Source organism: Apus apus, chromosome Z, assembly GCF_020740795.1.
Source record: "Apus apus isolate bApuApu2 chromosome Z, bApuApu2.pri.cur, whole genome shotgun sequence".
Lineage (NCBI taxonomy): Eukaryota > Metazoa > Chordata > Aves > Apodiformes > Apodidae > Apus > Apus apus.
The window spans coordinates 1,507,744-1,533,015 of NC_067312.1; the positions used below are offsets into that span (position 1 = coordinate 1,507,744).

The 25,272-nt window shown below is 47.7% G+C and overlaps 1 protein-coding gene across 1 annotated transcript in view; it reads right to left on the reverse strand.

Moving 5' to 3' along the window:
• DCC (DCC netrin 1 receptor) overlaps positions 1-25,272 on the reverse strand; it is a 502,453-nt gene that overhangs the window by 126,412 nt on the left and 350,769 nt on the right. The window contains exons 8-10 of the mRNA XM_051642548.1: positions 17,813-17,969; positions 9,487-9,641; positions 444-592 (exon numbers count right to left, since the gene is read on the reverse strand). Coding sequence (XP_051498508.1) covers positions 444-592; positions 9,487-9,641; positions 17,813-17,969 — 461 coding nt within the window. The remainder of the gene's footprint in view (positions 1-443; positions 593-9,486; positions 9,642-17,812; positions 17,970-25,272) is intronic.

A 25,272-nucleotide genomic window follows, 5' to 3' on the forward strand; every position in this document is an offset into this window, starting at 1 on the left:
AGCACCATTTCTAGCCTGGGTTTGTATCATTTTCCCCTTCCTCCTTGGAAGAAGCTCCAAGAAGCAACTGTAGAACCTAGGTTCGAGGGGTTGGGGAATGTTCTGCTTGGCAAAACACAGATTTTTGGAAAGATCAGGTGTACAAAGTGCCTTTCGTGTGTGGATGGTTTTGCACAATGTAGAAGGGGACTCTAAAAGGTCTTGACGTGCTCTTTGGTGCTATTCTGGGATGTCAGTGCAGAGCTGAGGAACGGCTAAGACAGGACAGGCTGCCTCCTTCTACCTCCTGACCCCATTTTATACAGAGGGCAATTTGTTCAGCTCGATTTGCTCTTTTATCACTGGGTGAATCCACCAAACCTCTCCCTCTGAAGACCTGCAGGTGCCTACAGCAAACATCTCCTGTTGACAGGGAGAACAGAGCTGCCCTGTTCACCCCTCACCTGCTCTCTTCCAGTTGCTGTCTCTGTACAGAAGAGCCTGTAGCCTTGAACGGGGCCATTGGCATAGGCTGGAGGATCCCAGGAGACAAGGATGGAGCTGGGTGAGGTAGACACAGCCCGTAGGTTTTCCACCGGCCCAGGAACTTGCACTGCACAGGAAGGAGAGGATGGTGTGAAAGCCCCATTCCCACATCACCCAGGTCCCCAGCACCACCCAGCCCAGCACACACCTCTGAGGGATGCCTGCCCCAGCACTGCTTCAGCCCTGTGCACCTCCAAAGTTCCAGTCAAAACCCAACAGGGATGACAAACCCATGGGAGATGCACTGTGGAAAGACTGGTGTGAATTTAGCACCGTGAATCCAGGAACCCCTTCTGAAAAGGGTGGTTCCACCAAGGCTACAGCTCTGTGCCTTTGGCTCAGGGGATGGATTTCATCTTCCAGTGGACTTTCTGGGAAATAAACCCCAAAACATCCAAGAGATGCCTTGACCTTGAGGCAGGAGGACCTCAGAGACACACCAGCCTGATCACCCAAGACCAGTTTGAGCAACGTTACTGCCATTAGAGGAGCCACCAGAGAAACTCACAAGCAAACACCAACACATCACCTGACACATCCAAAGTCATCTAATAAACATGCCAACCATGAGCTTAGAGCTGCTTTCTAGTGAGGCACCACTTAGTCATGTGTTTCTGCCCCAGCTCTGTAGGCACCACCTCGATGCTGTCCCATGATCAATTGATTTGATGCACAGCAGCAGGTTTTGGGTTCTTTCAGCAAGCAATTGACCTTCAAAATCCCTCTGCTGGTTTCTCCTCACAGCATCATGCCCATGGACATGCTTTTGCTGTCTGGTTAAGCTCCTTGATGCATTCCTCACTCTATTCCAGCTGCCTGAGGGGCTGCAGATCAACCAGGGATGAAGCATCAGAGACTTCTCATCATCTCCAAAACCTAATTTGCCCTTAAAACTCACACCTCAGCTGTACAAACGTCATTATTCACTTGGCCTTCCAGCTCTTCTCTTCAACAATATCCCAGCTTGCACGTTGCCCAGCACTTCCAGAAACCACAGGGCTGTCACAAGCTCCTGTTGGAAACTATTCTGCCTTGGTGAGGCCACATCTGGAGTATTGTGTCCAGTTCTGGGCCCCTCAGTTCCAGAAGGACAGGGAACTGCTGGAAAGAGCCCAGGGCAGAGCCACAGAGATGATGGAGGGAGTGGAACATCTCCCTGATGAGGAAAGGCTGAGGGAGCTGGGGCTCTTGAGCTTGGAGCAGAGGAGACTGAGGGGCAACCTCATCCATGGTTACAGACACGTTCAGGGCAGTGTCAGGAGGACAGAGCCAGGCTTTGTTCAGTGATGTCCAGTGACAGGACAAGGGGCAGTGGGTGCCAACTGGAGCACAGGAGGTTCCATGTGAATATCAGGAAGAACTTCTTTCCTGTGAGAGTGACAGAGCCTGGGACAGGCTGCCCAGAGAGGCTGGGGAGTCTCCTTCTCTGGAGACATTCCAACCCACCTGGACACGTTCCTGTGTGATGTGCTCTGGGTGCCCCTGCTCTGGCAGGGGGGTTGGACTGGATGATCTTTCCAGGTCCCTCCCAACCCCTAGGATTCTATGATTCTATGATTCTATGATAGCAAAGCATGGCAGTCCAACTGTTAAAACAGCCCAGCCTTGAACCTGTCAACCTGCTTTGGTCAGCTCTGCAAGCACAGAGGTGTGGCAGGAGGTTTAGCCTCTCAGTGGAGACCATGTGAAACGCCAAGCCCTAGATGCTGGGCAAAACCCCTCCCCAAAACACCACCACAAAACAACCCCTTTCCACGGGGGAAGGAAACAACACGAGGTCCCATTTTTTCAATACACAGGCTGTTTTGAAGTGCTCCCATTTCCCCCTGAATGCCAATTGTCACCCATCCACTCTGTTGTGGGGTGCTGGCTCGAATCACTTCTTAAACCAAAAGAACTAGACAAAAGATGCTTCATAAACCTCTGTAACTACCAGAAAAATCACTCCCCGTTGGATCTAACCCCAGGGACAACTGCTGCTTGGGGATGGAGCTACTGAAAACTGATCTGCACCTTCAACTGGAGCAAAACAGGGAGGGAAAAATAGAGAATTACAATTGAAAATGGTTTTCTTCCCTTTGCCCAGTTTTCCTTTTCATTCTGTTTCAGTCTTTCTGGCACTCCAACGTGCCTAAGGTCTCTGCATCTTCAGCACACACAAAGCATTTAATAATCCCTCCTGATCCTTTCTGGGCAATAATAATCTCACGACAATTGGCATGAAGTTTGCAAGCTTTTCCTAAAGGCTTGCTTCTAAACAGCAGCCAAGCCCTCAAAGTGCTTCACGTTCCACTAAAACAAGAGATGAAATCATGTTTCTTCTCAAGTCTGCCTCTTACAACTAAGAGCAGCCTTTCTCCTAGAAAAAAGGATCAAGGGAAGAGGGCAGGGAGGTGAGTGATGCATTTTGGTTTTTTACCATGGGCTCCACATGGTGCTTCAGTATCCACCAAAACCCACCATTCCTCTCACAGTGCCCTCCTGCTCCCATGAGAGATCAGTTTAGTATCTCAGGTGGCTTCAGAACCACAACTGCTCGCACGGAGTTGGATGCTGCTCTCCCAGCTAACAGATCTGGGGCTCCTGGGTGGAATTCTGTAGCAAAAGGATGAGAGGGAATGATTTTAAGCTGAAAGAGGAAAGAATTAAATGAGGTCTGAGGAGGAAACGCTTTGCTGTGAGGGTGGGGAGACCCTGGCCCAGGTTGCCCAGAGAAGCCACCAGGAGGAGAAACTTCTTTGCTGTGAGGGTGACAGAGCCCTGGGACAGGCTGCCCAGAGAGGCTGTGGAGTCTCCTTCTCTGGAGACTTTCCAGACCCATCTGGACAGGTTCCTGTGTGACCTGCCCTGGGTGCTCCTGCTGCAGCAGGGGGGTTGGACTCGATGGTCTCCAGAAGTCCCTTCCAGCCCCTGTGCTTCTATCAATGAAGAGCCAAGCACCTTCCAGGAGCTACAACAGGAGCAACTCTTCTCTTTCCAGAAACAGACCAAAAAATATTAGAAGCCCAGGAAAAAAAAAAAAAATCAGGGCTGGGAAGCCAAAATGAGGAGCCTGAGACACACAAAACCTGCCACCACCATTTTTTCCTTTACATCTGCCCAACGTTCAGAAAGGAAGATACGTTTCATTAAAACTTCAAGCAATTGAAAAATCTCCCCCCACCCCACCCCAGAAATGGCTCATAAAATTCAAGAACCGTGTAATCATGGCATCAAATTGCCCCAGGGTGTCTCTTCCTGGGCCCTTCTGGAAGAGGACCCACAAATGAGGAGGATCGGAATGACTCCACAGCACAGGTTTTTCAGGGCTGCTTCACCCTTTCCTCAACTGACAAGGGAAACAAGAATGTGACCTGATGGTTGGGGAGCAGGAGTCGTGTCCTCAGTGTATCCCTGGGACAGCTGATGCATGAGGGGGCAGCAGAGGAGGTTCCTGATGGAGCCCCCACCTCCAGCATTAGATGGGACTAGCTGCAGGTCTTGTAGAATCAGAAGTAGTTCAGGATGGAAGGAACCTTTAAACGTCTTCAAGTCCAACCCCCCTGCATGGCACAACTTCAACTAGATCAGGTTGTTCAGGGCCCCATCCAACCTGCCCTTCAACACTGCCAGGGATGGGGCAGCCACAGCTTCCCTGGGCAGCCTGGGCCAGGCTCTCACCACCCTCACAGCAAAGAATTTCCTCCTCATGTCTCACCTAAATCACTCTCTTCCAGTTTTCATCCATTCCCCCTCATCCCATCCCTCCCTGCCCTTGTCCCAAGCCCCTCCCCAGCTTTCCTGGAGCCCCTTCAGGCACTGGAAGGTGCTCTAAAGTCTCCCTGGAGCCTTCTCTTCTCCAGGCTGAACACCCCAACTCTCCCAGCCTGTCTCCAGAGCAGAGCTGCTCCAGCCCTCTCATCATCTTCATGCCCTCTTCTGGACTCTCTCCAACAGCTCCATGTCTCTCCTGTGCTGAGGACTCCAGAGCTGGACACAGTAAACAGATCTGCACCTGGGCATGAGAAAGGAGAGAGGAAAGTCCTAGCCTCAACAAACAGCCCAGATTGAAAGGCATCTCAGAAGATACCTGTTGGCTTTTGCCAACATTGCTCACTTACATTCTGGGGATGGAAGAACCAAGAGGCCTCCACAACCTGCCCAAAGACACAGAACCTTGGCTCCAGTCCTCCTAACTTCAACACAAGCTCAGCTTTTTCTCCACCCAGCCCCATGACCATTTTACATGGTCTGCTGGGAGGTGTCCCTGCCCATGGCAGGGGCGTTGGAACTAGATGGTCTTGAAGATCCCTCAACACCCCAACCAGTCTGGGATTCAATGATTCTCATCTCCCTGATCAAGCCCACTGTGGTGGGAGGTTTTGTAGACAACCTGCAGTGCCTGCAGGTCATTTCCCATCACTTCAAGGGACAAATCATCACCTCTGTGACTGAAACTGGCACCCAAAAGAGCCAAGCAGGACACCAAGGCAGCACCAGCACCTTCTGAAACACACCACCCTCCAGCAGTGGCAGGGGACAGCCCTGCCTGGGGACCCTTGCCAGCCCTGAGAGGTGACAACCTGCCACCACCTCTGCATTGGTGTCTCAACCAGACAGATCTGCTACAAGTCTCCAGCAAAACCCAATTGCTCCAGCAGGTGTTTATTCTGCAAACTTCATTTGCACAGAGCAACGTGGATGGAACTGATTGATGCTTGATAAAATTGTCAGCTGTGTGGGCTTAAAAGACATCCCTGCCTCCCCTTGCTTCTTCATCTGAAATTTCCTTGCATTAATTTTAATGGCTTTTTAATTTTAGATTCAGTTCTGACATTTGTAGAAGAAATGGATGTTAAAAGAGGCTGCAGCTGAAATTTTGTCCAGGCCTTTGGAACATTGCCTGGGCAATCACTTCAAAGGATATTGTCTCTGCTGGAAAATCTGTAGGAAAAGAAATCCCAAAATCTCAAAACCTTGAAGAGGTGCTGGTGCAGTTGCTTTATTGCAGCTCTGGTGGCACTTGTGGTGCTGCTTGTCTTGGCAAAAAAACTCATGTGCAACTGATCAGTGCTAAAAAAGAAAGAAGATAAACGTCTTCCTCACCATAATCACAGAAAGTGATGTTCTGAAGTGACAAAGGGAGTGATGTCTGAGGTTAGATGCACCAGCCTCTGGTGGGAACTGAAAGGAGAAGAGAGGAAAGCTGGGGAGGAACTTGGGACAAGGGCAGGGAGGGATGGGATGAGGGGGATGGATTAAAACTGGAAGAGGGGAGATTGAGGTGAGACATGAGGAGGAAATTCTTTGGTGTGAGGGTGGTGAGAGCCTGGCCCAGGTTGCCCAGAGAAGCTGTGGCTGCCCCATCCCTGGCAGTGTTGAAGGGCAGGTTGGATGGGGCTTGGAGCAGCCTGGAATGGTGGGATCTGTCCCTGCCCATGGCAGGGGGGTTGGATCTAGATGATCTTTCAGGTCCCTTCCAACCCAAACCATTCCACGATTCTGTGACATTAAAAAAATATCTGGGCAGCTGTGACCCTTGGTGACCAAAGTCACCCAAGTCTCCTGTGCCAGCATGGCCCTCTAGCTGCTGCAAAACCCCCCACCTACCACAGAATTCCACCCCAAATCTCTATCTTTCTCTCTCAACTCTTGCATTTTCAGCACTTTGGCCTCCTGGCTGCTCCCCAAGCAGGGTGGGGCAGAGATTTCCTCCTGGCAGCAGAGCGTGGGGGGGGCACACATCTGTGGCCACAGCTGGGCTTCTCCTAAGTAGGTATAAAACCACCTCCCTACCTCAGAAGGATGCAGTAATTCATTTTTCTTTGTAAAGCCCTTAAAGAAGCTTGGGTGGGAGTTGAGATTTCAGCGCACGTTCAATTCGTTTCCCTGGAAGAGGGGAGGAGGGTGACTTTCTGAAACCAGAGTGATGCCACCACGTTCCTTTGGGGCCCACCAACGTGCCTCCCTGTCCATCTTCTCTTTCCCCACCTAATACACACATCAGGGAGACGTCCACTGAGGAGGAAACTGGTTTGAATTCCTACTGGCTGTGACAAGGAGCGAGCTGGTCCCTCAGCAGGGAGCTGCTTTCAAAGCTGAGATGGACAATTCCAATCCTCCTTGCAATAATAGATGTGCTGCTTTATTCTCCACTACCAAGCTGCTTTAACAGCATCTTGAGGAGCCAAAATAATAACTCACAAAGTCTCCACATGTGGTATGAAAAGATTAGACATGGCTTAAGCAGGCAGGGATTTAAATCCAGACTGATAATACTGTCGTGAAATTATATAGATATATAAAGGCAGAGAAAAAGGGGTTGTAGTTGAATTAAGAAAAAAAAAGAGAAGAGGGGAGTGTGTTAATCTGGGGACAAAGACCTTCATGAAATCCTAGCCTCTCTATTCTGGATGATTATTTCAAAAAAGCTGAAACTTGTTCTGCTGATCTTCTAACCTGATTACTGAGCAAACGCCTGCACTTTTCGAGCCAGGCCCTGAAAGACATGAATTTTACATGTCCTCTTCCATCAGCTTTCCCCTCCCTCCCCCCTAACTTGAACAATGCCAGATCGCATCATCCTTCTGCTATTTTCCAATAATGTGGGAATTCAATTTCTCTGCAGCCAGGTAATTTATTGCACAATAGTTACAACGTGTTCTCCACGGCAGCCGGGGAGAGGCCGCCTGCCTCCCAGGACCAGAGAGAGTTGTTGCAAAATGATAAGATAATTTGGTCACCAGTCAAAAAGCCAGGAGAAAAAAAAAAAAGGAAAGCAATATCTTCCCCTTGCTCAGACTTGACACTTCAGGGGAATCTTCTGAGCTATGCAATGGGAAGGAGATCCCAAACGTCTACGCTGAGCACGGGAGTCCGGTACCTCCACGTCGTGGCTGCTCGAGATGGTCGTAGCAGGGGGGAGTGGTGCCTGCTCTGAGCAGTTTGGGAAGGGGAAAGGCATCTTCCCAGCTGAAATGTTCTTTTAATTCTAGAAATGTACATATATAAAGCAGAGGCACACGCAGAAAGGTGCCTACGTGCACGTGTGTGTGCCTAGGCAGAGATAAATTAATAAGAGATGCTGATGTTTCGTTACCTACCACCTCACTTCCAAAAAAGACTGAGAATCATGAACTGATTTTCAGGAAAATAATTTCAGGAATTATTCCCCTGCAAAGGGCTGGGATATCACCTCGTTTACACGTGCATATGACCAACCAAAGCAACAAGCAGCAGAACAAGCTCAGAGCAGGAGTTGAAGGCGTCTCCAAACGGCAAGGCCAGCCAGAAATCCAGATGTCTCTGGAGATAATTCACTGCCATCACTGCTCTTGGGGGCTTGGGAAGTGATGAGAGGGAGGAAAAACCACGCTTGGTGATCAAGTTACAGACACAAAATCACAGAGGGCTCTAAGTCTAAAGGTCCTTTTTTCCTTGCCTGCTCAGAGGTTGTGGCAGATGCTGTCACTGGCCCAAACAGCCACTGTTCCTGGGGCTCAGCTTAGCCACAGCTTCAAAAGCCACCTAAAGCCATCTCCAGAGGCTCACCTTTCCACAGGATTCACTTCCAAGCTCTTCTTCTCCTCCCTCCACCCCCCCAGAGAGTCATTCCCACCTCCTCTCCCTGCTCCCAGCCAAAAGCCACCTGTGAGAACCCATCTGGAAAGCACATCTCAGGGGGTTCCAGCACAGCTGGTCTCTTCACACCAGGGGTTTTCAGGCAAAACTTGCCTTTCAGCTCCACTTCTGCCCGTGGCAACGGGTGAGGATGTGAAACAGTTTCTTTGCTTCTGTTAAGTGGTACATTTCCCACCTTATTGCAGAGGGAGAGCAGATTCTGGCAGGGACTTAGAGAAGATGCTTAAAAGCAGCTCAGCATCCCATCATCACCCACACGGTTCCTCCAAGCAGACCAGTGTCCACCAGTACAAAGCAGAGCACCCATTTCAGTGCTAAAAACTAAATACCAATCCCATTTTTAGGATTAATTCTTCTGAGTAACTAGTTTTTTGCCATGGAAGGGCTCAAATAATGTTTCCACACAACAGCCCTTCTTGGACCTTCCAACTGAGAAGCAAACTGCAATAGGACAAACTCAAGCAGAAGAAGACCAGATGTGTCCAACCATTTACAACCACACGAGACAGAGAAAGAGAAAAGGGTCTACCAAAAACTTCCACCTGCTCCAAAGATTTACCAAGCACAGTGCTAAACATTCACCAAGAGAAAGCAGCACAGAATCCTAGAATGGTTTTAGTTGGAAAAGACCTTTCAAGATCATCCAGCCCAACCGTTCCCCCAGCCCTGCCCAGGCCACCCCTGCCCCATGTCCCTCAGCACCACATCTCCAGGGCTTGGAAAGCCCTCCAGGGATGGGGACTTCCCCCCTGCCCTGGGCAGCCTGTAGTTGCTTTGAAACACAAACGAGCCAAAATATTTACTCCAGTGGCCCAGTTTTTGTATCTTTCTGTAACTTTGTCCTCGGGTACCACAGCAGAGGTTTACATAGACCTTCTGCTGGTCCATAAGAGATGGGATGTATGATCACCAAAAGCCAGGACACAAACTAGCAACAAGCTCCTGGTGAGCACGTAGACATCCTGCAACCAATACCACAAACTGAGGGAAGGTTTTTATTCCCTAAACATAAAGACTGGCCCAGGGGAGGTTTAGACAAGACATTAGGAAGAACTTCTTCATGGAAAGGGCTGTCAGACCTTGGTTGAGCCTCCATCCCTGGGTGTGTTGAGAAGGGGTCTGGATGTGGTGCTTGGGGACACGGCTCAGCGCTGGGCTTGGGAGAGGAGGGTTGATGGTGGGACTCGATGATCTTGAAGGTCTTTTCCAACCTCAGGGATTCTGTGATATTTTCCAGGAGGATTCTATGGGCAAACCTGAAACCAGGGCCCTTGAGCAGCTCAGGGCAGCAGCCCACCCCCAGTGCCTGCACCCAGCACCCCTTTTGCTGTCCACACTCACGCTCGGGCTGCGTGGCCACCTTGACGGGCTGGGAGGTCTCTCCTGGTCCCCACTCGTTGTAGGCCACCACTCTGAAGGTGTAGGTCTCCTCTGGCTTCAGGTTGCCCACGGTCAGCTGGAGTGTCCCAGGCTGAGAGGTGTTCACTGCCCGTTCCCTAAACAAAAGGAAAACACAGCCCATAAACCAAATCCACTTTAAGGCACATTTGGATTTAAACCATGATTTATTTCTGGGGTTGGTTGCCTGCAAGGTTTGATTCCTTCCTTACCAAACTTCATTCTGAGGCTCCTTTGTCTCCATGCTGGGGTTTCTAAAATGATTTTTCACTTGAAAAAGCTTAATTCAAGTCATGGGGCTCACTGGGAATGCTGGAGCTGCTACCAGGATGGCTTGTATTTTAACACTTCATAAGATATAAATACATAGTATATTGGTTTATTCTTAACAAAACATGGAAAACTGATGGAAAGAAATGGCTGCTCAAGGAAGGGAAACATCTCTGGTCAAGGAAGAGAGAGGAATATCACATCATAAACATCCAGCTAATGAAAAGTGAATTGTAGAATTCCAGGTTGGAAAACAGACCTCAAGGACCATCTGGTCCAACCTTGCTTGGGAAAAGCACAGTCTAGACAAGATGGTTCAGCACACAGGCCAGCTGAGTCTTCCAAGTGTCCAACTCAGTTTGGCTTGCTCTGGAAGTCAAACTCTTGTCAGGGCTAGAGGGAAAGGATGAGGTGGAATGGTTTCAAACTGGGAGAGGGGAGATTGAGGTGAGACATGAGGAGGAAATTCTTTGCTGTGAGGGTGGTGAGACCCTGGCCCAGGTTGCCCAGAGAAGCTGTGGCTGCCCCATCCCTGGCAGTGTTGAAGGGCAGGTTGGATGGGGCTTGGAGCAGCCTGGGCTGGTTGGAGGTGTCCCTGCTCATGCAGGGGGGTTGGAACTGGATCATCTTTAAGGTCCCTCCCAACCCAAACCAGTCTGATTTTATTTCTGCTCAGCCTGGCCAGCAGTTTGCTGTCACTGAGCCATGGCAAAAAAAAAAATGCAGTTGATTTTCCTCCACCAGCTGCTCCCAGTGCTGAGTCCTGGGGTAACTGGCCAGTGGTGGGTCTCCAGAGTGAAGGTACAGCCTAGAGACTGGGAAATGGCAGCCTCTGGCCATGAAGACACACAGGACATCACTCTCCCATCAGGCCAAGATCCAGATCATTGTTCCTGGCACCTGAAGCACCCAGAGCAAAAGTGTCCTGTGTCCTGGCACCTCTGCCTTGGGTCAAGCAAAGCCTGGTGCTGCGTGGGGGGAGAAAAGCAGCATCCAGAGTCCTTCATGGGGGATGATCGGGGAAAAAACACAACAGTAAAAGCAGGGTTCAAGCTGGATGAAACCAGAGTCGTTTCATGGACAACCTGCAAAGAGAAGTAGGTGAAATGGATTCCTTATGAGTGCTGTGCCCTGCTCCTCTCCTTGCCTAGAAGCTCTCTGCAAAGCAAGGATGAAAAAGCGGATTTCACGCGGCAGGGGAAAAAAAAATAATCACTTAAGGCTAAATCAACTAATTGTCAAACTAAGCGTAGGGCTGCCACGGTTCTCTGGGCTGCAAATGGCACAGAGCAGTTTGGAGAAGGGAGCTGATTGCTCCTTTGGGGAACACCTCCTCAAAATGCCATTTGTAAGCCCAGAGAACAGGCCTGTGCTCCCAGCACCGGGTTCCAGCGGCGCGCCAGCCCTCCCAGGATCCAAGCTCGGGTGAACGTTCCCTGGGGAGAAACGGTCAGATGGTCTCCTAGCAGAGACAAGGGGGGGCTTAACAGCTCTGCTCCAGCAGCAAGGTTTGCTGTTGCACTTGGCAACACAACAGCAGAGCTGTGGACATCTGCTGCAGGCTCTTTCCACCTCTGCAAGCTGAGCTTGACCAAGGGGGCTCGTTTTCTTCTCTCCCCTCTTGTCTCTGCCTCTTATTTTCCAGAAGTAGGAGCCCAGTTGCTTTGCAAACAGCTCCAGGGGATTCATAATCAATGGACCAACTCTGAAAGCAGCAGGTCTGCTGGGGTCAGATGGCAAAGACATCTGAACTGAACAGCTCTGATATCTCCCAGACCTTTTTACCCACAGCAGGAGGCAAGAAAATCCAGCATTCCCAGGGACTTCCTTCCTGCAGGATGATGGGACTGGAGGCAACCTCCTGTAGACCTTTCTTTTTTTTTTAACAGCAGAAGGGCAACAAGAGCACTTTTCAATCCCAAAATAGCACTAAAGAAGAGAAGAAGGAGGAGATGAAGTGACAGAAAGAAAATCCACTCAGATCTTTGTTTTGATACACAGATAAGAGGTGGGAAAGGTGGTGAGGTTTGTAGCGTTGAGTCTCTTCCCATGATCCAGTATGAAATGAATTTTTCAAAACTACACGTATCTGGTGGCACTCATGTTGCCAGGGAGTGACTCCCTGAGCTCAACAAAAGCTGCATTTGAAACTGAAAGGGCTGACCCAGCCCAAAATTCTCACCTTGTGTAGTTTGGGAAGTGCTATGAAGCAAAATCCTGACCCAGCTTCAGGGTTCCTCTTCCATGGGACCTCAGTGGTGGCACCAAAGGCTATCTCTCAGAACACTTCCCAGGGCAAAGCAGGAGCTGGATAAGCACCCAAGCACATCAGTGCTGTCAAGCTGATGGACCAAAGGAGCCCATCACTTGTGGTGATTAACTGGTCCATCCAGCCCGTGCTGACAAGTCACAGAGGGAAGTTGCCCCATTCCTGGCCAACCAGCGTGTTCCCTCCACGCATCTGAGGAAACCTCTAAGCAAACTCAACTTTTAGATGCTTGATGTCCTAGAATTTGGGTTTTCTGGCTATCTGATCTACAGTATCTTCCCAACAAAACAGCAGAAGCACGTGGGACTACATGAGATCTTGTAACTTCAAAAAAATATAACAAACAGGCTGCAGAAACACCCCAAGGTGCCAGATTCACCTCAGCAACGATTGAATTCTGCTCAAGCAAACACCCCAGGACTGTGCCCAAGAGGAATTAAGCAAAAGAAAGGGCTGAGGTTTCCCTCAGAGCAAGCTGAGATGTGAGAACATCTCACAACTCCCTGAGCATCATCTCACAACCCAGGTTATCAGACACTTTGAGGAATAAGTGAAGCAGGACTCCCTCAGAGCAGGCTGAGATGTGAGAACATCTCACATCTCCCTGAGCATCATCTCACAACCCAGGTTATCAGACACTTTGAGGAATAAGTGAAGCAAGACTGAAGTATCAGGTCATTCTCCTGGCACAGGACATATTCCTGGTTCTTCTCCTGGCACAGAGCTCCTGCTCACAGGTTCCTGGGATTTCAATACTCAGATGATCAGAGAAACCCAGATGGTTTCATTGCCCTCAAATCTCCTCTGACTCCACTGTAACTGTGACAGCCCATGGCAATGGAATCATGAGCCATGAGAAACAAAACATCCCTGCCAATGTCCCACCAGGTAGTGACACCATCTGTGACAACACAAACCCTCCAGCCAGCAGAAACTCCTCAAGAAGATAAGAAACTCCTCAAGAAGGTAACAACCCTACACTTGTCTTTGGAAAGGAGGTACCTAAAAACAGGTGGGATGGATGCTGTAAATAAAACACCTGAGCTCCATCTTTTTAGAATACCTGCAAAAGCACCAAACATCCTGGAATCAGGCACCTTTCCCTTTGGGGTTTTCTTTCTCCAACTCATCTTGGCCCGAAATGACAGCCGAAAAAGAAAAGACCTTGACCAAAGTCATCCACCTCCTTGTGAAGCAGAAGCTTCAACATGTCATTCCCAGTGACTGAAGATCATGTTCCATTATGGTGCCAGCATGTAAAAAAAGGATCATTACAGCTCCCATAGATCTCTTAGGTGTGTAACAAATGCTTTTATAATGTTTCCAACACCTAATTAGTTACTTCAAGCAAGACAAGTCACGTTCATGCTCCCTGCTGTGAAATGAACACTATTCATTTTAAAAGGGATGGGCTTGCACTCCCCTCGAGTTCATTGGGCTTTTTTTATCCTCCATCATCATTCTCTCACTCCATAACATCAAGCCCTTGATTCTCACCAGCAGACCTCAAAACTCCTGTAAACAGATCATCTGGGAAGGAGTTTTGGAGAACTGCAGCTGAATTCAGAAGATGGGCTTGAGTCAAATAGAAGGGTTCTCTATTCCATTAAGTGCTCCCTTCTTCAGCTGGCAGCATTCAGGGAGCTAAACTGGGAGAGCTGGGGGCTTGCTGGGACTGTCTGTGCATTTCTTCATTTGTTAGTGCCAACAGGTGAAGGTCCAACTCGAAACAAAACTGCTCCCAATCTTGCAGAAGAGTCTTTTGTCAAAGGGTTTTATATTCAGCTGTAAAATACTGATTTGCAGGCTCATTTTCTTCCATTTTTTTAATATTCTTTTTTTAAAGATTGTGGCATTTCATTCCTTGGGAAAAAAAGGGTTGCAAATAGTCAGTTAAAAACCAAAGCAGAACCCATTATTTAAGCCAACTTGAAATTTGAAAGGTTGCAATCAAAACCTGAACAGCATTTTGAGAGTTTGTCTCTCACCTCAAATGCTAAAAAAGAAGTATTTTAGTGTATAATTTTTTTATTATTATTATTTATAAATAAATACAATGTTTTACTGTCAATTCCATTTGGAATTTAAAATATAGTGATGTAAATTCTCACTAGGAAGCCAAAATTCATTTAAAACCAGGCATAGGTTATTAAATATGCCTTGAAATTACATGTGAGGGGGTTTTTTGTTGGTTTTATTTTTGGTTTAGAGATAGATCAAAAGCAAAGGGGCAAAACTAAACACCTCTTGCTGGTGACTAACACAAATATCAAATGCCCCTGTGAATCAAAGCTTGCTTGTTGAGAAGCCAAACAGCAGAGATGGAGAAGAGGGAACCAACAGGGAAGGTCAAGAGTCAACGTGGACACCAACATCAAATCAAAATTTGAACCTGCCTGTGGATGGAAAGACCAAATCTGGCCCGTTTTGCAAATGTTCCAAAGATTGCTACTCTGAAGCAGGTTGCAACATCCAGATGCTCTTGGTTGGAAGAGTTTTAAAGGAGGAGCTGGATCCCATCCTCCCCACCAAAAGACCACCGGGGGGGGGGGGGAAAGAAAATAGAATTGACTGAAATGAAAATGTCAGCTTGAATTTGTGGATGGAAGGGGTGCAGCAGCAGCACCTTCACCCTCCCTGCACCCAAGGATGGCCCTGTTTCCCAAGAGCTCATCTTCTGGGCAGCAAGATGGGCAAGAAATCCAAAAAAGGCAGCAATTTACCCATGCTTATTGGTAAACTCTGCAGTTTTCATCTTTCAGATGAGCTCATTATTGCTGATAAAATGGCTTTGGTTTGTTTTTTTTTCCCCAGTGAATTTACCCCACCACATGAAACCTTAACAAGCTCCTTCCTCTCCTGGAACACTTCTCCTGTGAAGCAGGAGGGATTTTTGTGGTCTTCATGTTGTTTACATGTCTCTACCTTGAAGAGTGACACCCACTGAGTTGCAGACATTACATTCTATTATATTCCACTAGATTTTAACAGCAACTAAGCACAAGTGTGTATTAAGAGTTACTAACAGATCCTGCACATGAAATCCTCTCTTTCTGCTCATTTTTACCTCCTGCTGTTATCAGCAAGAACTACAGAATATGTAGTGAGACTATGAGGGGTGATGGTTTTAAGCTGGAGGAGGGAAGATTTAGGTGAGAAGGGCAGGTTGGATGGGGCTTGGAGCAACCTGGGCTGGTGGGAGGTGATCTTTAGGGTCTTTAGATGATCTTTAAGGTCCTTTCCAACCCAAACCATTCCATGACATCTATAATAGTTCATTTTTCATTCTGAGCTTCCATCTCAACCAGAATCTTCCCTGAGAGCAGATGTATTGGTGGGTTATTTATTCCTTTCCTAATCAATCTAAGGTTTCTTTTAAACCTTTGCTGAGCATCTTGCTTTTTCCCTTCAAGTGCTTCTTCCAATCACCCTTATCAGCAAGCAAACCCATTGGATCCAGCACAAAGATTCCAGAAGATCCCATCTACAAGCCTTTGGTGATTAGGTCGTGGAAACCAGTGCCATCAACTTGCAAAGTTTCCCTTGAAAGGGCTAAGCTTCCAAACAGAAACCACCCTGATGAGAGAGTTCAAACCACAGGAGGCTGTTTTTCTGGATGGTCCCTGAAGTGGCCGTGTACCCTCAGTGAAGCTGTCACCTAAGTCCTCCCTGCTCTCCAACCCAGGACCTTGCAGCCTTACAGCGATTGCTCTGACAACTCCTTTGCAGCCCTGAGGTGAATCTCAAACCCAGTCTTGAGTTTTGTGAGCAGAAAAAACCCAAATCTTTCATCCAAAGTGTGTTCAACAACAAACAACTGGAAAAAAAAAAACACAAACATTTTCCCTTTTTGGAAAAATGACATTTTATCTCACATTTTCTCTGCAAATCTGCCAGGCTACAGGTGCAGATTCAGAAGCTTTAATCCATGGGTGGTATTTTGACTCCTTGCTGGAAGGAGCACAGTTTTATTTGACCTATTTGTTGAGTTCATTTCAGACAGAACTCGCTGGATTCTGTGGGAAACTCCTGAAGAAGGAAGGCAGGTAGTTGGGAATGGGACTAAGGAATATTTCTGGTAGTCAGGGTTTTGAGCAGCACCTGGGAAATTCTGGAAGAAAAATTATTTGGGAGTGTAAGGGGATCCAGGATGAGCTCCTTCTGCAGCTTTTTCACCCCAGAAACACCACTATTTAAAGGCTCCATCTAAGAATATCAGTATTTTCTCCTCGCTGCTAACACTGAAAGGCTGAGTTAAAGAGTCCAACCAGTTGTGTGGCAGCTCTGATCTTTTGAGAGGAGTGAGAAGAAATGAGATGTGATGACAAGAGTGCCCTGATCCACAGCTCCTGGTGGTGATGGCTGCAGAAAAAGGGGCAAAACCAATTCAGCCAAGTGCACCCTAATTTAGTAGCCAAACTGGGAGCAGCAGGGGAGCTGCTGAGCATCCTCGCTTCCCACCGAGTTCATTCATCACTCTTCCTGCATCAGGGGCTTTTCTACGGGCAATAAATACCTTAAAGCCTTCAAGAGATGCCTTTCCCAGTGCTCCCCTGAGGAGTCCTTCTCATTCCATACACGCCAGTCACAACTGGAGACTTGATCTGACACAGGATGGAGAGCTGAGCTGTTCAAGCTCTGCCCCATCTGTCTTGCTCTGCTGCTGGTTCTCCCACCCTGCTCACAGGGAGACTTGGAAGCACTTCAGGAAGGTGAGAGGCCACCACTGCCCCATGGCCCTCAGCACCATCTCCAGGGCTTGGAAACCCCTCCAGGGATGGGGACTCCAGCCCTTGCCCTGGGCAGCCTGGGCCAGGGCCTGACAACCCTTTCAGTAGATAAATTAACTTGATGGTTATAAAAGCAGCTTTGACTGGAGATTCAGATGAGAAGCTTGCAAATGTCCAGGCAGGGACAGGAATTGTTGCCAGCAAGACTGAGCCATTCTGGGTGAAGGATGAGCCCACCCTGCTGCAGAGGGGAGCTCAGTTTGATGCCTATGAGGTCCCACCTTCAGCTTTCATTAATCCAAAACACCTCCACCCATTTTTCAATTAAAAAGAGATGCTCAAGTCCCCTCAGCAGCTGAGCTGCCATCAGCACACACCCAAGACCTAGACACCAGTATCTGAAGTGGACCCTAAGTGCAGGAGAACAAAGAACAGGACACTTGAAGTGAGCTCTTCACAGCGATGAGGAAGAGAAAAAGAGAAGATGTTTCTCAGGCATAAAACCACTTACAAAGTTCAGAAAATAAATCAACACAAGTAAACATGCAGGAGCTTTTCCGGTGTGAAATGAGCACAGAGGATGAAGAACCATGCAGCCACCAAACAACCTCTAGTGCCATGGTCACAAAAGAGCTATCTGCTGGGCAGCTTCACGTGGGTAGGACAGGCTGAGCTGGTCCATTGTATCTGCAGTCAGGTATCATCTACCCAGCCCTCTTCCCACCAGTAATAGCTGGAGGAGGCAAGATCCTTAGACATCACTGTCAGGACCACCTGGTGGTCCTTCACACCAGGCCAGTGAGCACTTTTCTCAACATTGATATGATGTCCACCAAGAACATCCAGCAGCAACAGGCATTTCCAGCTCCATGCTACTTTTACCCCCGGGTGAACACCACGAAGCTAAGACCCGTTTTGCAAGACATTTGTGAAGACCTCAGGCACTCTTAGGGCTCCCCCCCAACTCCACCCCACCCAGAGGAGACCTGTTGATGCCTACCTGTTGATGCCATCCCTGGAGAAGAAGACCGTGTAGGTGTGGACGTTGCCTCTGGCTTCTGCAGGCGGGCGCCAGCTGAGACGGACAAAGCGGCTGGAGACCAACACAGGGACCACATCTCGGGGGGCAGAGGGGAGGACACTGGAACTTGGGACAGCTGGAGGGGAAGGAGAGGAGTCAGTCAGAGAGGTTGGTGGCACGGGGGTGTCCGGGAAGACAGGAGGTGCCGTGGTGGCCACGGCTGAGGTGTTAGAAAACAAAGGGCCGAGGTGGCAGGGAAAGGGCGTGAAGCACATGACAAGGGGAGAGAAGAGAGAGAGAAAAAACCACTAAGGGTAACATCAACACCACCAAATGCACCTTCCTCAGCCAACCTGCAGCTTCAAGCAGCAACACGCACTGCAGAATCAACTCTAGAGTTCAAGGGTCTGGTGGTTGCCCACCAAGTCCATCTGAAAACTACTCATCAACACACGTGGGGAAGAAAAGAAAAAAAGAGTATGTTCTTTATTAAACAGTAATTTCAGTGCTCAGTGATTCTGATTCTCAGTGATTTCACATGGTTTTCCCTCTGAGGACAATCATGATGGACAAAATCTGTTTTCCCAGGCCATACCAGCCCCAAAAAGCAGGTTTTTCACCACTGGTATCAAAACAAAACCAATTCATTCTGTTTTTATGATTGCAAATCTTTTATGGTCAGTCCCTAAGCACACCCTGGGAACTGTATTAGCAGCATTAATTAACTGTGGGCTCATTAACACTTGTTTTATCTAAAGAGCTTATGAAGAAGAGCACGATGTCCACTGAACATCAGCATTTTCTTCTATTATCCCTAAATTATTGTTAAAAGCCATCACTATGACTGATAACAAATATCATTACCTCTTACTTACTATGAGCAACCCCAAATCAGAAGGAATTGAGGCACTTCCCACTGGCATTTCCAGACTAATGATGTGTTGAAAGGAAATACTAAAGCCACAGTCTCAGCTCTTTAGCCTGCAAAGTTGGGATCCATTATTTGCACCGAGGTTCTGGTTTGAGTCCTTAGTCATGGGCCACTGATCCAAAATCACGTGCAAACACCAGGCTCAAGTGTAATTCTACCTACACTGCCACAAGACACCCTGAACCATGGTTCCTCCACCAAATAGCCACCCTCCTGGTGGAGCACAGCAGTCTGGCACCTCCCTTGCATCACAACCTGTTTAATATTTAGAAACTTGTGCTGTGATCAGCCCCGTGTCCAGAGCTGCATATTTACATTGGGCCCCTCAGGACAAGAAGGAGATGGAGGGGCTGGAGCGTGTCCAGAGAAGGGCAAGGGAGCTGGGGAAGGGGCTGGAGCACAAGTGTGAGGAGGAGCAGCTGAGGGAGCTGGGGGTGTCCAGCCTGGAGCAAAGGAGGCTGAGGGGAGACCTGCTGGCTCTGCAGCTGCCTGAGAGGAGGTTGGAGCCAGGGGGGTCGGGCTCTGCTCCCCAGGAACAAGGGATGGGACAAGAGGAGATGGGCTCCAGTGGTGCCAGGGGAGGCTGAGATGGGATCTTGGGCAGCATTTCTTGCTGGCAAGGGTTGTCAGGCCCTGGCCCAGGCTGCCCAGGGCAGGGCTGGAGTCCCCATCCCTGGAGGGGCTTCCAAGCCGTGTAGATGTGGTGCTGAGGGACATGGGGCAGGGGTGGCAGGGCTGGGTTAATGGCTGGACTGGATGATCTCAGAGGTCTTTTCCAACCAGAATGATTCTGTTCTTCGATTCTATGATTCTGCTCAGATGACTGCATACAGATGGGTGTTTAAGCTCCTCCTGTAGAAAACGAGGACATCTATCTAACACAGAAAGAGTCCAAAAAGTTCTTTGAACTATCAAACTACCATTCAAGAAGCAAAAGTTTCTAAAATTCTGGAGATGAACCCACCCCCTTCTGGACCTCAATCTCGTGGATGCAGCAGCCGCTGACCAGCGAGGTGTCAATTTAGGAAGACAGCAGCCAAAAACCCAAGGTGAAAACCAGGAAAATTGGACCTGAAGCTCTTGTCCACTGTGCAAGTGCTTCACTCTGGCTTCCCCTAAACTCTGCAGAGCTATCACTGACAAAAGCAATTTCCCTTTTATTGTTGCTAGCAGGGAACAGCAAACACACACAGCACCACAGCGAGACACCGAACCTGGAATTATCTCAGCAAGCAATGCCTAAAATCCTTCACTGTTTCGTGTGACTCCACGAGATCAATCCATCCCTGGTTAAACCATCTTCATCAGAGTCTGACAGGCGCTGATTTTAGCCTGATGGGGGTTTGATTAACTCCCTGCAAAGCGCATCTTCCTCTGCTCTCGTGGCCCTGTGAATAATCGCCGACCTCCGCGCAACGCGAGCGCAAAACGGGGCGGTTGGACTCATCTTCCAGGCAACAAAGAAGGTCTGAACATGCTCCTGACAGGAACTGAGCCCCATCTTCTCATTTAGGAAGCCAAACGGAGCACCTCAAATCCAGAACCAAATCCCCTGGTAGTTTTTTACATCCAGAATCAGCTGCCAGCTTCATGAACTCCTTCTTATTATTTCAGGAGGACCCATCTCGGCACCTCTAAAGCAAACTCCATAAACACAGAGCTCTGCTTGATCTTGGTGGGCACAGCCTGCTGGGTTACAGCTTTTACAGATAAAAATACAGACTGGTTGTAAAACATGTGCAAGGGCAACAATCGATGGAGCTTTTAGAACAGCTAAGGGCCAAATGTGCTTCACTCCAGCCAGACCCAACAGCAGAATCTACCCCCTCGTGCGTGCCAACCCTTCTCACCACTCCTTCCCAGAAGCAAGTCATGGGCTGTTTGTAATTCAAATTAACAGGAAGATGAGACTTAAAGAAACACTTTTTTTTTTTTTTTTAATAGTTGCCATAGTATTTTTGGATGCCAACATCTGCACACATGCAAGGAGGAGATCCTAGCAGCAGCAGTTTCCTCTTGTAGAGACCAGCGAAAGCTCATGTAGGATCTACAAGAAGAGATGATAAATGATTGAAAAAAAACCAACTCCAAACAACCCACCTGATAATTATTTCCCATGAGGGATTTGCTATTGAGAAGATTTTACTCTTACAAAGCACAGGTGGCAATGGATGAGATGGGTTTATTCATGAGCTTCTCCTGGTAAGACACGGGTGCAAAACCTCCCAATCCAAGCTATAAAACCTCTTGTGTTTTCACTCAATTGCTCACAGGGCCTTTATTTTTTATTTATATTAAATATCTATATAAATAATTACATATATAAACCCAGATCTCAACACAGTTTTTGCAGCTCTGTGCAAAAAGAAATACTTTGTTTGGTTTTGGGGTTTTTTTGGGGGGTGGTTGGGTTTTGGTTTGGTTTGGTTTTGGGGGGGTGTTTTTTTTTAGGGTTGGGTTTTTTACTTATTTACCAAGTGACCAGCAAGAAGTTGAAGGAAAATTTGAGGAAACAAGTTACTGTACATCCTGAAAAGATTGCTCCTGGATATCATTCATATTAATCTAAAAGCCATCCTGGTCATCTACAGTTGAGGACCAAGTCCTGAAAAAGAAGAGCTTGGTTTGTCTTCTTTTAAAACAAATAAATTTGCATGGTTTTAATTACTGCTGGTGAATTCACATCAAACCTTTACTCAAGTCCCACACCCACCACGTTGCCACAACCCCTGAATTAGAAATTAGACTTTTTTTTTTTCAGGGAGATAAATAGAGACAGAGATTGAGTTATATGAGGATCTACCTGTATCTCAGAGAAAGTGATTAATTTGCATGCCATTATCCATTTAATGATGATATTTTAAATCCTAACCTTGCCTACTCAAAGACTATTCACAACAGTTGCCACTGGTTTACACCTCGGAGCCTGCTATAATAAGAACATCTACTACATTTTAAAATACTCTCAATTAAAGCTCAATGATAAGATTTGAAACTCAATCCACTCGAAGCACAAGTGAGAAAACCCTCCCACTGCAAATTTTCAACCTCCTGCTGCAAATCACACTCTTCCTAAATATTCCACATTCCCTGATGCCAAAAGGCCATTTCGAGACATCAAACCACATTTTCCAGCCAAGACACTACACCTCAAAACATTTTTAAATGCCTTCTAACCACCATTTCATCCCTTGATTTGATTTTTTTCTTCTCTTTTCATCATAGAGACGAATTTTCTTTTGATATTGAGAGGAGTTTTTCATATATCTCAGTTTTAAAACACGTTTGGAAATTTCACTGACTGGATTTCAACATGAAAAGGAACGCTCAGGTTTGAAGTGAAGCATTTCAGAGCAGAAAAGGAAGGTGTTTTGTTCAAGTTAATGTATAAACCCCGTGGATTAATTCAAGTCTCTCCCCCCCCCAGTATTTTCCTTTGGTTTAGCACTTCAAGTCAGTTATTTCTACCCCCTGAATTTCAAGTGGGACAGAACACGAGTCTGTTCTCATCTCCAAATCCTCAGTGTTCCAGGGAAAAGCAATTTACATGGAAAAATCACTCCAGAAATAACATCAAATACCTGCTTATTTTCTGGTGTTGCTCAGTGCAGCCACAGCCTGATCAGTCCAGTCTTTTTGGTATATTCCTATATTTAGACTTGGGTGTTTTGCTGTGCTTTTTAGTGTGGAATTTTTATTCAGAACCTTTTTTTTGACCCATCTTACACCTTCCAGCTCTACTTTAAGAGCTGCTGGTAACACCTAGGCCTTGGAAAAGGGAGGCACTCTTGCAATAAAACACCCTTAAAGCAGATTTCTTCCAGACCTGCAGATGGAAAACCCACCCAGCAGTGAGGGCCTAAAATGATTCAATTTATTAATGACTAAATGGGATTAAAAATAAATAAATAAATAATAAAATCTTCATGGTCTTGAAAAAAATAATCAAAATTCTTGTACATTAAGGAAAGCAATAGAGCAACTCTAAAGGAAACAAAGTTGGGGTGTGGAGCAGGAGTTGCCTGATTTAACCTTGCACTGGCTCCTGTGCAAAGATGAATTTGCAGTTATATTAAGTTCTTAACACTTCACTAATTGGTTCTAATTTAAGAGATCACACAGAGAGCAGCAGAGAGGACCTGTGTCCCTCCAATGCTGGAAGCCTCATTTTGATGAACTCAGAATATCAAAGCAATCCTTGATTCACACGTTCCAGGTACACCCACCAGCAGGTGGGGACAGTGACCAGGACCTGCTTTCCTCCAGATTGAGGAAACCAGCCAAGGATGGAGGGTTTGTGCCACCAAAGAACCTGATCTGGGGATGAGGCGTTTCCTTTGGCACAGGGCTCCTAGGACCTGAAGCCCATCTGTCTGGTGGCACCACAGGTGGTGGTTCAGCCACAGGTTAAACCACCAAGTCTTGAAAGGAAAAGGCAGGGGGGAAACCTCATTTTGCATAGAAATTAAAAAAAAAATCACCTGAACTTTCTTGACAGAGCAATGGATTTAATCACCCATCCTCCATGCTGCTTCTAAAACCCAAGACCAACCTGCAGCAGAAGGACATTCTCAGAGAAAGCCCTGGGACATGGATCCAGGAGGTCCCATCATCCCACGTTAGGTGTTTAAATAGGTAAGAGTTGGTGAAATGGAGAAGTAGGAACCAAATGAATCACAGTGTTAGGGGCTGATAATGAAATACTTAATTTTAGTCTTGATTTTAACAGCTAGGAAAAAAGATCAGACCTTCTATCAGATGACCTGTATGGAGATATGCAACAGTGTGATTCACTCTCCCAAGTACCAGATTGGGAAAATTACTGGTAGCTCATCATTCATGGTCAAACAACATGCTCTTTGCCTCACAAGAAACCACTGCTCTTCCAGTTCTTCATCCAGTCATTGAATCACACAACACAGCTCCAAAGAGTCACATTCAAAAACATCTGGATGGGGCTTGGAGCAACCTGGGCTGGTGGGAGGTGTCCCTGCCCATGCAGGGGGGCTGGATCTAGATAATCTTTAAGGTTCCTTCTAACCCAAACCATCCTATGGTGTTGTGTGCTCAGATCCATTCTCCAAACACCAGAAGAACATGTTGGCACAGCTTGGACTCAAGTGTGTGCATCTCCATTTGATGTGTTCACACACATCAGGTTCTACCAACGACACTGAGCACGTGCCAGGGTCCATCAACATATGCTGAGGGATCTCCAGCCCATCTGCAGCAACACTAATTTCCCAACTAAAAGATCTGTCCTGGTTGCCACACGTTTCCTCCCTTCTGGCTTCTCACACGGTAATTCATTACCACTTGGTGCCATAATGATGTTCTTCCAAACAAGTCATGCAGCACTAATTTTTATTATGCCTCTTGGATGACATTCTGAACCTTGCTATAAATCATGGAAGTTCATGGGTGTCAACAACTGCTGTTACAGCACAGGGGGGGGTTTCACTCCCTCAGCACCTCACAGGATTAGGCCAAGAGGGGTTTGCAAACAGCATGGACCCACCTGAAGTAGAGAGTGTCTCACAGAGACTGGGGGGATTTTGACAGTTCCACTCTAGGCAATAACAACCACATCAGAAGCTAAACACACACTCGTGCTTCTTTCTTCTCTCCACCATCATTTTCTCAAGGACAGGCAGGGGAGATACATGGACACATCACAGCTTCATGGCTGAGCTGGGACAGAGGGTGGGAGGAGGCTGGTTAGCTGTGAAACTGATCTCAAACTAGGCAACAGGGACACCCCCATGAAAGGCCACCAAGATGATCTCCTCCTATACAACCCTTTCAGTAGGGAGATGATGCTCATGATTGCAGAGAAGAGCACAGGATCTGTCACATGGTCGTGGACAAGAGGAAATGGGCTCCAGTGGTGCCAGGGGAGGCTGAGATGGGATCTTGGGCAGCATTTCTTGCTGGCAAGGGTTGTCAGGCCCTGGCCCAGGCTGCCCAGGGCAGGGCTGGAGTCCCCATCCCTGGAGGGGTTTCCAAGCCCTGGAGATGTAGTGCTGAGGGACACAGGGCAGTGGTGGCCTGGGCAGGGCTTGGGGAATGGCTGGACTGGATGATCTTAAAGGGCTTTTCCAACCAAAACAACTCTATGATCCTAGGTTCTGTCCCCAGAAAGCTACATGAGACTCTGCAGCTGCAACCTTCAGTTAGTGAAAGAAAAATGCCCAGAGGGCCATGCCACAAAACCCAGCAGCAACAGGCCCTTCCCCACCCCTGGGAACCCAGAACATCAGAAATGCCCTCAAGCCTCCACCTGCAAACCCAGCCACGCTGCTCCAGGGTTTAATTCTCTGCTCATCACTGCAATATCTGACCACCTTTCAGTAGCAGGGAGGAAACCAAGATGAATACCCATCCAACATTTCCTCTTTCAACCTCCAGCTCTGCCAGACAAGGCAACGTTTTGGGGGTTTCACTCCTTTTCTGAGTGTTCCAGCACATTGTTTAAGAGCATGGAGGACTGGCAGCTGCAACCCTCCAA